We start from the raw sequence: 14204 nt of genomic DNA on the forward strand, positions 1-14204 counted from the left end.
TTTTACTCATTTTAAATAGTTTTTAAAATGTTATTTAAATAATATTTTTTCAAATTTATTTATTCTTTCTTAATTTAATCTTTTTTTTTTAAAAAAGTTTATCTTTTTTTAATTGTCATATTTTTAAATATTTGTCTTATTCTAATGGTCATATTTTTAAAATTTTATATTATATTATATTATTATTTACTATATTTAAAATTATGAATACCGAGAAAATTTATTTTTAAAAATTATGTTTGGATGATTTAGAGAACCTAAGACAAAATTAAAAAAAAAAAAAAAAAAAAGTTAAATAAAATTTAAGTAGAATTTGAATTTAAAAAACCTACCCAAACATGTTTTTAAAAAATAATCCAAAATAAAATGCTACACAAACATACCTTTTCAATTCCATCAAACTTGTTGGAATATGTAAACAAAAAATTTATACGGTATTAGATGTCTAAAGTGTGAAAATATTGTAGTTTAAGAGAAAAAAAAAAAAAAAATACACGTTTAGCCTAAAACATTGTAGTTGAATCAAATTTTATAAAACATTGTAGTTGAATCAAATTTTATGTCAAGAAGCAAACCATCCAAACATTTTTTTCAACTTATTTTGCTTCGAAATTCGGTCAGTAAATTATAGTTAAATTTAAATTTTAAAAATCGAATACTCAAACGTCTAATGATTTGGTGAGCGAATGAGTATTATTCGCTCACCAAATATTTTTTTGATTATAGTAATAAAACTGTTGAAAATGATTTTTATGTGTTTTCATCGTAACAAATTGTTTAACCAAAAAGCTATTTTAGGGGACAGCTAGAAATGCTCTGAAGTTTTAAAAAGAAGACAAGTGGAAGCAGTGAGACAAATTGTCTCACCAAGCAGTGAAATTAGAGCTGAAACTTGGAACGGTAGTCTTTATAATTCTATTCGGGTTTTTTCCAAAACCCACCCACCAGATTTCAACCCGAATTTCTGCCCAATTCATGCCCGAATTCACGCAGAAATCAGCTCTGATTTGATGACATCATGACCTGACCACGCGCAGGACAAGTTGTCTGCATTCACTATTAAAAAAAGGTGTGGGTTCCACATTTAATTAATAAAATAATTAAAAGTTCAATAAAAAAATTAAAATTTTTTAAAAAAAACAAAACAAAAGGATGGCTGCCACTTTGTTGGCCACCCGAAAATGTCACTAGAGCTTGGAGGAATTAAGATCTTTTCAAATTCTTTACCTGAATTTGATAGAATTTGGACAGGTAGTTGTGAGTGAGCATTTATGAGACCCAACTGACCAAATAAAAGTTGGGCTGCCCAACTGCTTATCCGGTCAGGTGAATCTCATAAATGCTTACTCACAACAACCTGCCCGAATTGTATCAAATTCAGGCAAAGAATTTGAGGGGATCCTGATCCAGCTTGGAGGTGGCCTTGCGCCACCCCTAGCTTTTTAGAAAATAAAAAAAAATTAATTTTAATTATGTTTTTTTTAAATAAGTTTTTTTTAATTAAATAATCAATATTTAAATCAATATATAATAAATTATTATTATTTAAATCATTATTCTACACTACTTTTCACAACACCAATTATTATACACAACTTTTCAAACTTCCAATCATTTCTTATCATTAAAAAATAATATTTTTTAATCTAAAAAATTCAACACCTAAACACAAATTCAAACAATAAATTAAATTATATTCTTCATCCAAACACATTTCTTTGCCTCGAAATCCACAAACAGAATAAAAATTCAATTCAGATTTTAAAAATTCAATTTCCAAACGGACCATAAGGCACTACTTAGAGCACTCCCAATGGCTTGTGTATATTTTAATTTAGAATAACTAATCAAAATTCACTTTATCTAGTTTAACTAATGAATTTTAAAATGCACCATACATCCGATTATCTATTCTTAACTTTATATTCTTTCTTTATTTTTTTTATTACTTTTTTCATTATCATATTTTTTGTCCTTTTTTTTAATAGTCATTTTGTTAAAACGGTCATTTCTCTAATGCAAATTTTTTTACGGTCATTTTCAGCATTTTTCTAATAGTCATATTTTTTAACAGTCGTTTTGTTAAATCTGTCATTTTTCTAACACAATAATTTTTAAACGGTCATACCAATTTAAAGAAAAAAATTATCCTTTTATTATTACTAGTGATTAAACAAATCAATAATCTTAAAGCAACTTAGAATATTCTTACTTGTGCAAGTAAAATATCACAACTAATTGAGATATTTATAAAATTTCATTGGCACAATTTGGCAGTATGCTTCCTGTAGAACGTGGTGCGAAAGAAAAAAACAAAAAAAACAAAAGAACGTGAAGGAAAAAAAAATATATATATATATACCCTATGTGTAGAATTATACTATTTAAGGAATTAACTAAAATCTATTTTAGAGTTTGAATAGATAAGTCAATGAAATTTTTATTTTTATTTTTAGTACTTTAATTATTTATTCTAGAGGTGAAAATAAATAAGCATTTAAAGTACTCTTAATGGGATAGACAGAATTCATTTATGCAGCCCAACTAAACACACCTTTAGATTCCCCATGAAATTGAAAAGTTGAAACAAATATATTCAAATTCTGAACCTCAATAAATGAAACGCATGATCATGGTTCCCCGTATGATCGATCAGCTAATTAAATTCCTTGATCAACGGCCACGATCGGATACCGAGCAATACAATCCGCCCATGCGCCTCTCTTGGACTCCCCAACGGCGGGCCTTAGACACTCCCAAACCACACTACAGCACTTGATCCCACTCCCCATACCTAGTTGCCAAACCTTGTCACCCTTCTCCACTCTTTCCTTGGCTTCCAAGTAACCTAACTCATACCACAACGAGGAAGATGACTGGTTCCCAAACCTCTGTAGTGTCATCAATGCAGGCTCCATCTCTCTGTCTCCAAGCTTTAACCCTTTCCCTATCTCTCTTATCAATTGTCTCCCTGAAGTTGGCAAGCAAAAATGCTGTATCACACTCTTAAAATTTGGCACGTAGACTTCGCTAGAATTGTCTATGAATTTTTTCCTTAAAATTGAGACAGTAGGCCAAACTTTCTTCGACAAGGGGAAGATTGAGGAACCAAGAACAGTGATGTTCGATCTGAGCGTTTCTCCGACAACTTGTAGTAAATCTCGCTTTAGTGTAAACCCAAGGTTTCCCTTGGAGTCCTCCTCTCGAAATGCTGCAAGATAAGCCTTGTCATCAGAGGCTCTTTGGGTCCTCAGCGTTCGAAAAAGCTTGTACTTTGAAGACTTTTTTGCTTCTTTTCTATTGGAAAGCAAAATGGCCGCACTGCCCATTCTGAAGAGGCAGTTGAGGAGCAACTTGGGCCGCTCATTGCCTGAATACCAACCGGTAGACAAGATTTCAGTGCTGAGAACAACAGCATTAGAGTTTCTGTGAATTTTCAGAAGACTTTGAGCCATTTGAATGCCGATAAGGCTTGCGGTGCACCCCATGCCGGAGAGATTATAGCTCTTGATATCACTTCTCATGGAGTATTTGTTTATGATAATGGAAGAGAGCGATGGAGAGGGGCAAAATCCACTACAGTTTACTATAAGAATATCTATGTCACTAGGAGAGAGTCTAGTTTTTGACAGAAGGTCTTCCATGACGGGGAAGAGCAGCATATGGACCTCTTTGATAGATTCTTGTTGATTGGTTTTCGGTGGGAGATAGTGTAAAGCAGGGGGCAAACAGGTTTCGTCACTTAGTCCTGAAGAAGTGAGGACTTTAGCCATGAAAGAGACGCTTTCAGAGTCGAAGGCTTCAATCATGGAAGTGTTTTCAATGAAGGAGGAGAAGGGGACTCTGCAGAAGCTTGGCGGTTTGAGACATGAAAAGTCAACTAGATAAACTGGCGGAGCTTTTGAGAGGAGGTGTTTGAGGATGAAACAAGAGAGGAAGAGGAAGTGGAAGTGGAAGTGGAGATCAATAGATTTCCCATTTTGAAAAATGAAGGATGCTTCGATGGATGTTACAAGTATGAGAGTGGAAAATCTTAGAAGCTCCATGAAAGTTGAACGTAGATGCTTTGAGAGGACACTGGAAGGGAGGGTGGAATCGAGCAGAGGGTCATGGCTGAGCTTCTTCAAAGACTCCATTACGTGAGGGAGAGAAATGGTGGAGAAGGAGATACAATCATGGTGTTGTTATCTGGGGTTGGTGAAGGGTATAAATGGACGGTGTAGATGAAGGTCTGCATGGAGAATGCATGTTAGTTGGCTCTGGCAGGTGAGACTAGACACAGTGTAATAAATAACTGGAAGGATTTTCTTTGGTCAATGTATACTGTATAGTGTAATAAATAACTCGATTACTCGAAGCATTTTCTACGGTCACGTTGTCAGTTTTGAGATAGTTTTGTTTTTAATAAGCCCCTTATCAGTCGTTTGAATTTTGAAAACTTTAATTTTTCCTTTCTGCGTTTCAAATTTTATATAAGATGATATATCAACTTTAGAAAATGGCCAAAAACTTCTCCGTCCAAAAGCATGTGGCGGGCCGATAGTTTTTAGACAGAGAAGTTAACCAAGGTATTAATTTGGTCATTTTAAAAAACTGAGGTATCATCTGTGATGTAAATTGAAACTCAAGGGCTAAAAGATAAAATTTTTAAATCTCAAGACCAGAAGAGTGTTTAACCCATAATAATAATAGAAAGCAATTGATGTAATATAAAGTTGAAATAATATATATGAAAAAATAAAAAATAAAAATGTTTGTAGTGAATTTTTTTATTTGAATAATAAAAAAATAATTAATGTGATATAAAAAATAAAAATAAAAATAAAATTGTTTTGAAGTTGAATTTTCTTTTAGAAGAAGTGAAAAATAAGACCAGAAATAGGAGGGCAATTTCCAAACAAAGCAATGTCTCAAGAAAATGCATAAATTAAGAAATTGTGATGTGATGGTCGCTATAAAAAAAATTAAAAAATTGTGATGTAACAAGCATATTTTGTAATACCTAAAATTCAAGCAACGACCGAGTGCGCTATCATGAAAGCCAGTTTATTATTTCTGGTGAAAGAAATTAAACTTGTCAAGATATCTCAATAAATCCATAAGGTATTTCATTTTTTTTTTAATTTTATTTTATGAAGCGACACCCATATTAGAACTGAAAAAAAAAATATTGGAATTGTAGTCCCTGCCTTACCTCATAATTTGTGTTTGACCAAATATTAAATATATCATAATTAACTGTGAAAAAGACATTGAGCTTAGGAGCAAAGCAATTGAATGAGATTCTAGTTGTTGAGCTTACACATGATAATTAAGAACATTTAGTGCGAATTTATTTCGAAGTGATGGAATAAACCTAACGTAGTGATCGTTGTCTGTTGATGTGACTTGATGCCATCAATTTACGAAATTTCGACTTTTTTAAATTATTTATCTGAATTTAAGAGAATTCAAGCGAGTAATTATAAGATACCACTTATAAGATTTATCTGACCAAATAAAAATCTTATAAGTGGTATCAACCATGCTGAGTTTCTGAATTAAGTTATGCTCTACCATATTTTTTTACTACAATTATTTTACAATGCTGAAGTGGCAACCCTTGGATTTTAATTTTAATTTTTTTTTTTAAAAAAAATATAACTAATTTAAGAATTTGTTGAGACGGCCCCATTAACATTGTAAAACAATTGTGAAATAAAAATGTAATTTTTAGCATGACTTTTCAAAATTTGATTCATAGTTCAGATGTTGCATCAAAATCCTCATTGTTGGGGACTAAACAACAAATGCCAAATGACCTAATATTTTATTGACCGAATAATCACCTTAATTACTTTCAACATGAAAGAAATTGCTGGTTTTCCCTAAGTGGTGAGAGAACTTAATTACTACATCGAGAATCCTCTGAGGTGAAAGAAAAGAACCGCCCCACTGAGGGGACCTGAATCCTCTCAGTTGAACTCAACTGGAGTGAGACAGTTAGTTATATAGGAGAGTATTTTGATAATTTCACATTGTGTTAAATTATCAAAATATCCTTACTTATAACTAACTAACTTCTCTCCAGTTGAAACTCAACTAGAGAGGATCCTATTGCCCGCTAAGGAAGGGGGGCTGGAAGAAGCGAGTGAAGTTTGGAATTAAAATTCTGTTTATATATCAAATTGTTAATAAATGCATTTCCTAGCTATGACCTAACTTCTTTGCACCACCAAAGCTAGAGCTAACCCCAAGGGTTTGGCCTAGTGGTTAAGGTTCGGGATTTTTAAGAATATTATCCATTGAGGTCACGAGTTTGAGACTCAGCTAGGTGCAAACAATTTTTTGAGGCTAGCCATCTGGGCATAGCCCGCGATTCAAGGCTCAATGCCTGAAGTGGTGTCGAACATTGGACACGGGATTAGTCTGGGAATCCTGACTGAAGCCACTATACTCAATTACGCTACCACTGTTTGTGGGCCAACTATTTCGAGGTAAGCCTTGCTTTAGATGAACTAGAATATAAGTAAATACATAATAATAATAAATAAATAAAAAATAAATAAAAGCTAGAGCTCAAAACAAGTTACAAGCCCACGTCTGCTGCCATATGATCCAATAAACGGTGGGTTTTTTTGTACTTTCCACATAAAATGTGTGGTTAAATGGGGTTGTCAGCTTTTTTAGTTTATGATCGTATTTTGTTTTAAAGAAAACTACACATAATTCTTTTAAATTACTACTTCATTATCGATGTCAGATCAGAATCCCTCAAATTTCTTCCAAATTTGAGATTTTCAAATTATTAAATCTTAACCATACTTTACATATAATAGTTCACAATATGCCAACCGTCACACGAAATAAATGTTAAAGTAATAAAAATATAATGCCTCGATAAACTAGAGAAAACAAGAGGGACATAAAATAAATGACAACCCCTTCATCATCTCCTGTTGAACACCAACAGGTCAAACACCGGCTCTTCCTCACAATATGCATTGCTTTTCAAAAACAAATTCTATTGGTATTTATTGGTATTCGCAATTTTTCAAAGACAAATCAGATTTTATTCAATTTTTTTTAATTTTGTCTCAAGAAGTCAAACCATCCAAACATATTTTTCAACTTTATTTTGCATCGAAATTCGCACATTAAATTATAATTTAATTTAGATTTTTTTAAAAAAAATCGAACATCTAAACATCCCACTATAAGGCACCATTTTGTACAATTTTTTTTTAACCCTTTTTGTTTTCTTTTTAATATTAACACCCTAAAAATTCACAGCTAGCCCAATTTCCTAAATGACTCTAGTTTCTTCTAGTTCATTGAGGCATTAAATTTTCATTACATTATCATTTATTTTGTGTAACAATTGTCATGTTATGAACTGTTATATATAAAGCATGATTAGGATTTAATAATTTGAGAATCTCAAATTTGGAAGAAATTGAGGGGATCCTATTTGTTAATGTCCTCAAAACTACCAATTGTATCAATCTCCACCTCGAAACTATTGAAAAATGTCAATGTCCCTTTAATGACAAAGATACCCTTCATAAAATTATTAAAATTAAAAAAAAAAAAAAAAAACTAAAAAAATTATTAAAAAAAAAATAAAAAAAGGTTTTTTATTTTTTATTTTTCAGTTATTTTTTAAAAAATAAAAAATAATTTTTTTTTTTTTTTAAATCTTTTCGTTTTTCTTTTATTTTTTTTTTTAGAAAGTTAATTTTTAAGTTTTTATTTTTATTTTTTTTTTACTTTTTAGTTTTAGTGTTTTAGTGTTTTTATTTTTTTTATTTATAAAGACATTTTTGTCTTATTAAAAAAATTTATTGTCATTTTTGTTGGTCTTTGAGAGACATTGACAGTTAAGTGGTAATTTGAGGGGGTATGTATACTTTTTCCTTTGTTTTATATAACTTTGAGTAACAAAGTAAGATTTAGCGGTCAGACTACTTAGCAGCAGCTTTTTTAAAATTCATTTTCTACCTTAAATATAAGGAACACTTTTTAAAACAGATTCTCTTGTTGTTCCCTTAGAGCATTCACAATGACATCTTTATAATTTCTTTAAATTTAACTCTCAAAATCTGTTTTAATGGTTTTAGTTAGTCACTTTTTGAAATCATCAAACAACAAATTTTCTAAATGTTTATCTACTTTAAATAAAATCTCATTTTTTAATCATTCACAATAACTCCCATATAATGGAGTAGTTTTTTATTTATTAGAAAAATTGAGAACATTGGCATAATTTGCAAAAAGTATTATTAAAAAAATGAGAACATTGTCTTTTCGGCTCTTTAAATCTAAAAAGAAAATCTGACAAATATTAAGTTTAATATTTGCTAAAGAGTGTTATTTGGGCATTTTTGTGATTTTTGTTAAAAATATAAAGAAAAACTAAACATGAATAGTCCGTTGTAAGTGCTCTTAGTTAGGAAACATCAAAAGAACTAAAAATTGTACCCCAAATTTTGGAAAACAAAAGTGGTTTCCTTAACATTATTTTAATATTAAGAAGCTTTTTTTTTTCCTCCTCTTTTCTCTTTCATTTATTTGAAACAATATTTAAGTTGTTTCTCTTTCATCTATCTTTCCTTTAATAGTTAATTAGGAAAAATATATATTAGCCCCCCAAACTACCACCCTTTCTCCGGATGGTCCCCCAAACTACTAATGCTTAGATTCTGGCCCCCCAAACTACCACTTTCTAATTTTTTGGCCCCATCCATCTATTTATGCCGTCAATTCTAAACAGAATTCCAAAAATACCCCTCCTACATTTTGAAATTCTCACGGTTAAGGGAGGGGTATTTTCAGGTTTTTGGCCAATTTCTGCTAGAATTAACGGTATAAATAGACGGATGGGGCCAAAAAATCAGAAAGTGGTAGTTTGGGGGGTCGGAGTGCAAGTGTTGGTAGTTTGGGGTGCCATCCGGAGAAAATGTGGTAGTTTGGGGGGTTAATATATATTTTTCCCTAGTTAATTTAAAGAATATTAAATGATATAGAAAAATGAAAATTAGGCCTAGGTATTTGGTATATCGGTTTCGGAAACACTATTATCAATTTTCGACCGAAATAGTCGGGTAAATCAGGTAATTACCCGACTTTTTTTCGCGAAAGACTAGTTCCAAAATTGTCTGATAAATCGAAAAAATTGGGTATATCAGTAATTGTCGGTAGGGTAAATAAGCATATGGATGTTTCCAGCCTTTACATAGAAACTAAAGGAAACTTGAACTTCTTTTGGGAGTTATTGTGCTTAAACTAAAGGAAATTTTGCTGTCAGGAGTGCACAGTCCTGATTTTAGACAAATTGCAATGAGTAGGCAACAGGGAAAGCGCGCCCCCAATGGGCTACACGCCTTAATAATGGATGAGCGTATTGGGCTTGCCGTGGTATATCCGTTCAGTTTAGCCCCCACCGAACCAAGATGGTACAAAACAATATGGTTCGGTTCAATGACAATGACGCAGCAACCACCTCAGAGGCCTTAGCCCACATCTAATGTCCAATGGGCTGCAGTAGTCATTACCAAACCGATAATTCTGATTATTACCCAGGCACACGAGCAATAATGCTATGATTGGTCGTGTTTCTTGTGAGTGAGAAAATTTACCTTAAAAAAAAACCCAACAAAAAAAAAAAATTATTCAGTTTATATGTTTTTTTTTTTTTTTTTTTTTTTTTTTTAAATGTCCTCTCAAACATTTCAATTTGTGCAATGTCCCTCCATACTATTATAGTATTATTGGGGTAAAAAATGATAAAATCACCCCTAATAAAAAAAAAAATAAATAAATAAATTAGTAAACTTCGGCCAATAAGTTAGTTGCCCTTTTGTGGCACTTTTGTAATAGTATAAACAATATTGGGCTTAAATATTTAATGACTCTTGATGTTATATAAAGTTGTGCGTGTAGTTAGAGCTTCCGTGTTTAATTATTTCTTTTGGAAGGTGAATTTGTGGTTTCCACGTACATCTTTAAGGAGGATTGTTGGAGTTTTATTTTATTTTATTTTTTTTTGTGTTCATTTGGAAGGAAATAAATATAATAAAAAATTATATCTATGTCATTTTGGATGACATAGATGCAATTTTTTAATATTTTTTATAATATTTATATCATCTCAGATTGACACTAGAAGGAGCTCTATCATTCCTCATCTTTAAGATCTTTAATTAGAGCGCAATATGCGTTTGAGATTGCGATTTCGTAGACAAAAAGTGTGATTTTAAACCAAATCGCAGAAAATGAACCGTTTGATAATTACGTTTTTAAAAAATTGCGATTTAAAAACGCAGAAATTAAATTTTATTTTCAAATTGCAAGTAAGGAGGGAGGGTTTTGAAAACGCGAAATTTTAAAGGCTGACTTGCGATTTTAAATACGAAACTCCAATTTTGTCAAACGCTTAACTACGTTTTTAAAAATCACCTTTTAAAATCGTAAACTCAAACGAACGTAATATAGCTATTATCAACGACCATTTTAAACAAATAGCTTACCAAAATAAATCTTTAAGATACTTTTTAATACCCTATGGATCAGTTTAGTACCAGTGTAAAACTTCCAAGTAAGTAATTTTTCCTTTATATTGAGCACCGTAAGCGAGCAGTGCTACTTGTGAACATGCTTGGACTCGGCTCGGATTCGGTTCGTTTATTAAACGAACAGAGTTTGAATAAAAAATTCAGGCTCGACTCGACTCGTATAGGCTCGTTTAAGCTCTATAACTTCATTTTTATTATTCTTATAATATCATTTTTTAACTTTGTAATGAGAACATGTTAAGTATTTAAAAAATTAAAAAAATATGTTATTTATAATGTAATAGATATAACTTGAATTATGGTAATTATGAGTTTAAATATAAATATAAGTGCCTTTATGTGTATATGAGTGAGCTTGTGTATGTATATATATACTATAAGATAAACATATACAATTGAGATTAGATTATTTAAGATTTGAGTTAATTTTTTTAGTTACTCTTGTGAGCAAGTTCAAGTTCGTTTGAAAAATAAATGAATAAATCTTGAACAAACTATCTAGTTCGGTGCTAAGCTCAAACTTTCGACTCGTATTCGAAAAAAAATTAAATGAACCGAACGTGAACGTTCAATACTCGACTCAATTGAATTACCACTCAAATTATATTAACCGACCTAAATTATATTAACCGAGAAGAGTCCATGAGCCCTTTAATTCACTGTTTATAGGACTACACTCGAGAAAAATAAAGATTCATTCGTCATTACTTACTCTCGTACGTGGTGAACTTGGAAAAAGTGAAACCAGTACGTACAGATGAAACAAGAAGCAAACCCGTGAGTGATTGCCAACATATTCACACAACAAGTTCAACAACAAGGACTCATCACAATAAACAGGGCAAAGAAAGTTCCGAAAAGGTCGTCCATAATTATCGTCTTTTGCATACCATTTGGCTCTGCTCCATTTAAAGAACCTTGACCTTTTTCTTGCCTGGTCCCCCGTGTGTTATTGATGCTATTCCCTTTAATTTCCCTCTCCTTCTCTTCCATTATCACCAACATATTCGACACAGAACAAAAGGATTTGAAGAAGATCGAATTAATATGTCTAGCCTGTGGTGCTCGTTGTGGATAAACACACTATGTCTACTGTTCAAATTTGCGGTTTCAAGGCGTGAACTTGTACCAACACCGCCATTGCCAGTTCTTCCACTTCCAGCATTTTCCCAGTTGAAATGGCAGCAAAGGGAGCTCATAATGTTCCTCCACTTCGGAGTTAACACGTTCACCGACTCCGAATGGGGCACCGGGCACGAAAACCCGGCTATATTCGACCCCGTTGGGCTCGACGCAAACCAGTGGGTAAGCGCGGCTGTGGATGCAGGAATTTCTCTGGTTATCCTGACTGCAAAACACCATGATGGGTTTTGCCTGTGGCCTTCCAAGTACACTCGCCATTCTGTTGCCAGTAGCCCTTGGAAAAATGGCAACGGCGACGTCGTTCAAGAGCTTGTCGATGCGGCCAAGGCCCGTGGCATCGACGTGGGGCTCTACCTCTCACCGTGGGATCGGCACGATCGGAGATATGGCCGTGATTTGCCGTACAATGAATACTACTTGGCCCAACTACAAGAGCTACTCCACAAGTAAGTCTTTATTTTTATTATTATTATTATTATTATTATTATTATTATTATTCTGAGAACGAAAGGATGGCAAGAAATTTATGTAATCTCACTTTTTAATTTATTTATTGTTTTTAATGGTAGGTATGGTAGTGTTAGGGAAATTTGGTTCGATGGAGCGAAGGGTTCCAATGCACCAAACATGTCGTATTACTTTACGGATTGGTTCGCTATGGTGAAGGAGTTACAGGCTTCCATTAACATATTTTCCGACGCCGGTCCGGACGTCAGGTGGGTTGGAGACGAGAAAGGGTCTGCCGGGAGCACGTGCTGGTCCACGGTTAATCGGACCGCGCTATCAATCGGAAATGCAACCATTGTTGAGTAAGTCCCATTTCAGCAGACAATCATCACTTCCTTTCTTTTCTTTTGTCGTTTTGCACGCCAAAATATGGGCCGTAGCTTCAAAGCGAATTTTCTTGAAACGTGCTCCCATGGAATTTTCTTTTTATAAAAAAAAAAATAATAATAATAAAAAAAAAAGCTTGGAATGTGCCACGTACCCAACATATCATGTGTGATTCTGTAATCTGAAAATATAACCCAAATAGCATGACATTTCAATTAATCAGAAATGACAACTCGGAAGATATAATATTATCCATCAGATTGAGTTGGAGCCACCTTTTTTATTTTTAATTTCTGTAACGTGATACGAAATCACTTATCAAAATGGGGGTTCGAATCTTTTTGATTGTGTTAATTAATTTATCTAGAAAAAAGAAAATTATGAGAATTAGCTCCCAACGCCTTCTTTCTAAATTAATAATTGCATTTGGTCTAATATATTAATCAAAGCTTTGAAAATATGCATATATTCCTTTAGAAATTTTGAACCACTGTTTAAAGCATGCAGAGGATAGAGGATATATAGCTGTACCCCATTGTTTATTTAACATGTAATAATTTAAACATTTGTATTAATGTACGTTAATCATGCGAAGAAACATTGAAATTTCTCTATAACAATTAATGCAGCTATCTTAACACTGGCGATCCGAAAGGGACAGACTGGCTGCCTCCTGAATGCGACGTTTCGATCCGTGCCGGATGGTTTTGGCATAAGTCAGAGTCCCCAAAGAAGCTAAGTGAGCTACTGGAGATATACTATAATTCTGTGGGGCGAAATTGTTTGCTACTACTAAACGTGCCCCCTAATTCAAATGGCCTTATTTCTGAATCCGATGTCCATAGATTAAGAGAATTCAGGGCTGCAATTGACACGATTTTTTCCACCAATTTGGCTGAAAATTGCTTTATAAAAGCTAGCAGCCAAAGAGGGGGCAAAGGGGGCGGTTTCGGGCCTGAAAATGTGCTCGACGGTGACCATCTATGGACGTATTGGGTACCAAGGGATGAGAGTGAAGAGGAGCATTGGATTGAAATTAGAGGGGTCGGTGAAGGGCTGACATTTAATGTGATTAGGATTCAAGAAGCGATCGGACTCGGTCAGAGAATCAAACGGCACGAAATTTACGTGGATGGTAAGTGCGTCGCCAAAGGGACCACAGTGGGTTACAAGAGGCTTCACAGGCTTCAGGGAGGCATGGTGGAGGGCCAAGTTGTGAGGATAAGAATTAGGGAATCAAAGGGAGTGCCATTGATCTCTTCCATTGGCCTGCATCTTGACCCCTTCTGGCACCCAAAAGGGCAGCAATTAACCTAAATTGAAAACCAGTGCGTTTTAAGTACGTACCCAAAAGAATAAAGGTACCTTAGCTCGTCTTCTTTCCTAAAGTGCATCTTTTTGGGTGCCCAATGCCCATGCTCTTGTGATGGAGCAATATTGTCGTATGCTAAAAAGATAGACAGAAGTCACAGAATAAAAGTAACTAAAGTCCACAATACTGTTCTGTAGGTATGGACCATACGAAAATGTAGGGCTTTTTATTTGTAATTTCTTTTCAATTTCCCCCAATCCATTAATCCAAAGTTGTCGTATCTCGATCAGTAAATAAACTGCTTTTTTCACCCTCACACTTCTTTTGTTTTACCAAGATTTTCTTACCAACTGATTCCAACC

At 33.3% G+C, this 14204-nt stretch overlaps 2 protein-coding genes across 2 annotated transcripts; one reads left to right on the plus strand and one right to left on the minus strand.

Moving 5' to 3' along the window:
- Positions 1–2561: 2561 nt before the first annotated feature.
- Positions 2562–4164, minus strand: LOC133861916 (3-ketoacyl-CoA synthase 5-like). The gene has a single exon (XM_062297739.1). It carries the CDS (start codon positions 4134–4136, stop codon positions 2661–2663), a length of 1476 nt encoding a protein of 491 aa, XP_062153723.1. The 5' UTR covers positions 4137–4164; the 3' UTR covers positions 2562–2660.
- Positions 4165–11239: 7075 nt separating this feature from the next.
- LOC133859564 (alpha-L-fucosidase 1-like) lies at positions 11240–14158 on the plus strand. The gene is made up of 3 exons (XM_062294996.1): positions 11240–12142; positions 12266–12505; positions 13160–14158. The coding sequence occupies exons 1-3, from the start codon at positions 11601–11603 to the stop codon at positions 13845–13847; spliced, it is 1470 nt and encodes a 489-aa protein (XP_062150980.1). The 5' UTR covers positions 11240–11600; the 3' UTR covers positions 13848–14158.
- The last annotated feature ends 46 nt before the right edge of the window (positions 14159–14204 follow it).

This window comes from Alnus glutinosa, chromosome 2, assembly GCF_958979055.1.
Source record: "Alnus glutinosa chromosome 2, dhAlnGlut1.1, whole genome shotgun sequence".
Taxonomy (NCBI): Eukaryota; Viridiplantae; Streptophyta; class Magnoliopsida; order Fagales; family Betulaceae; genus Alnus; species Alnus glutinosa.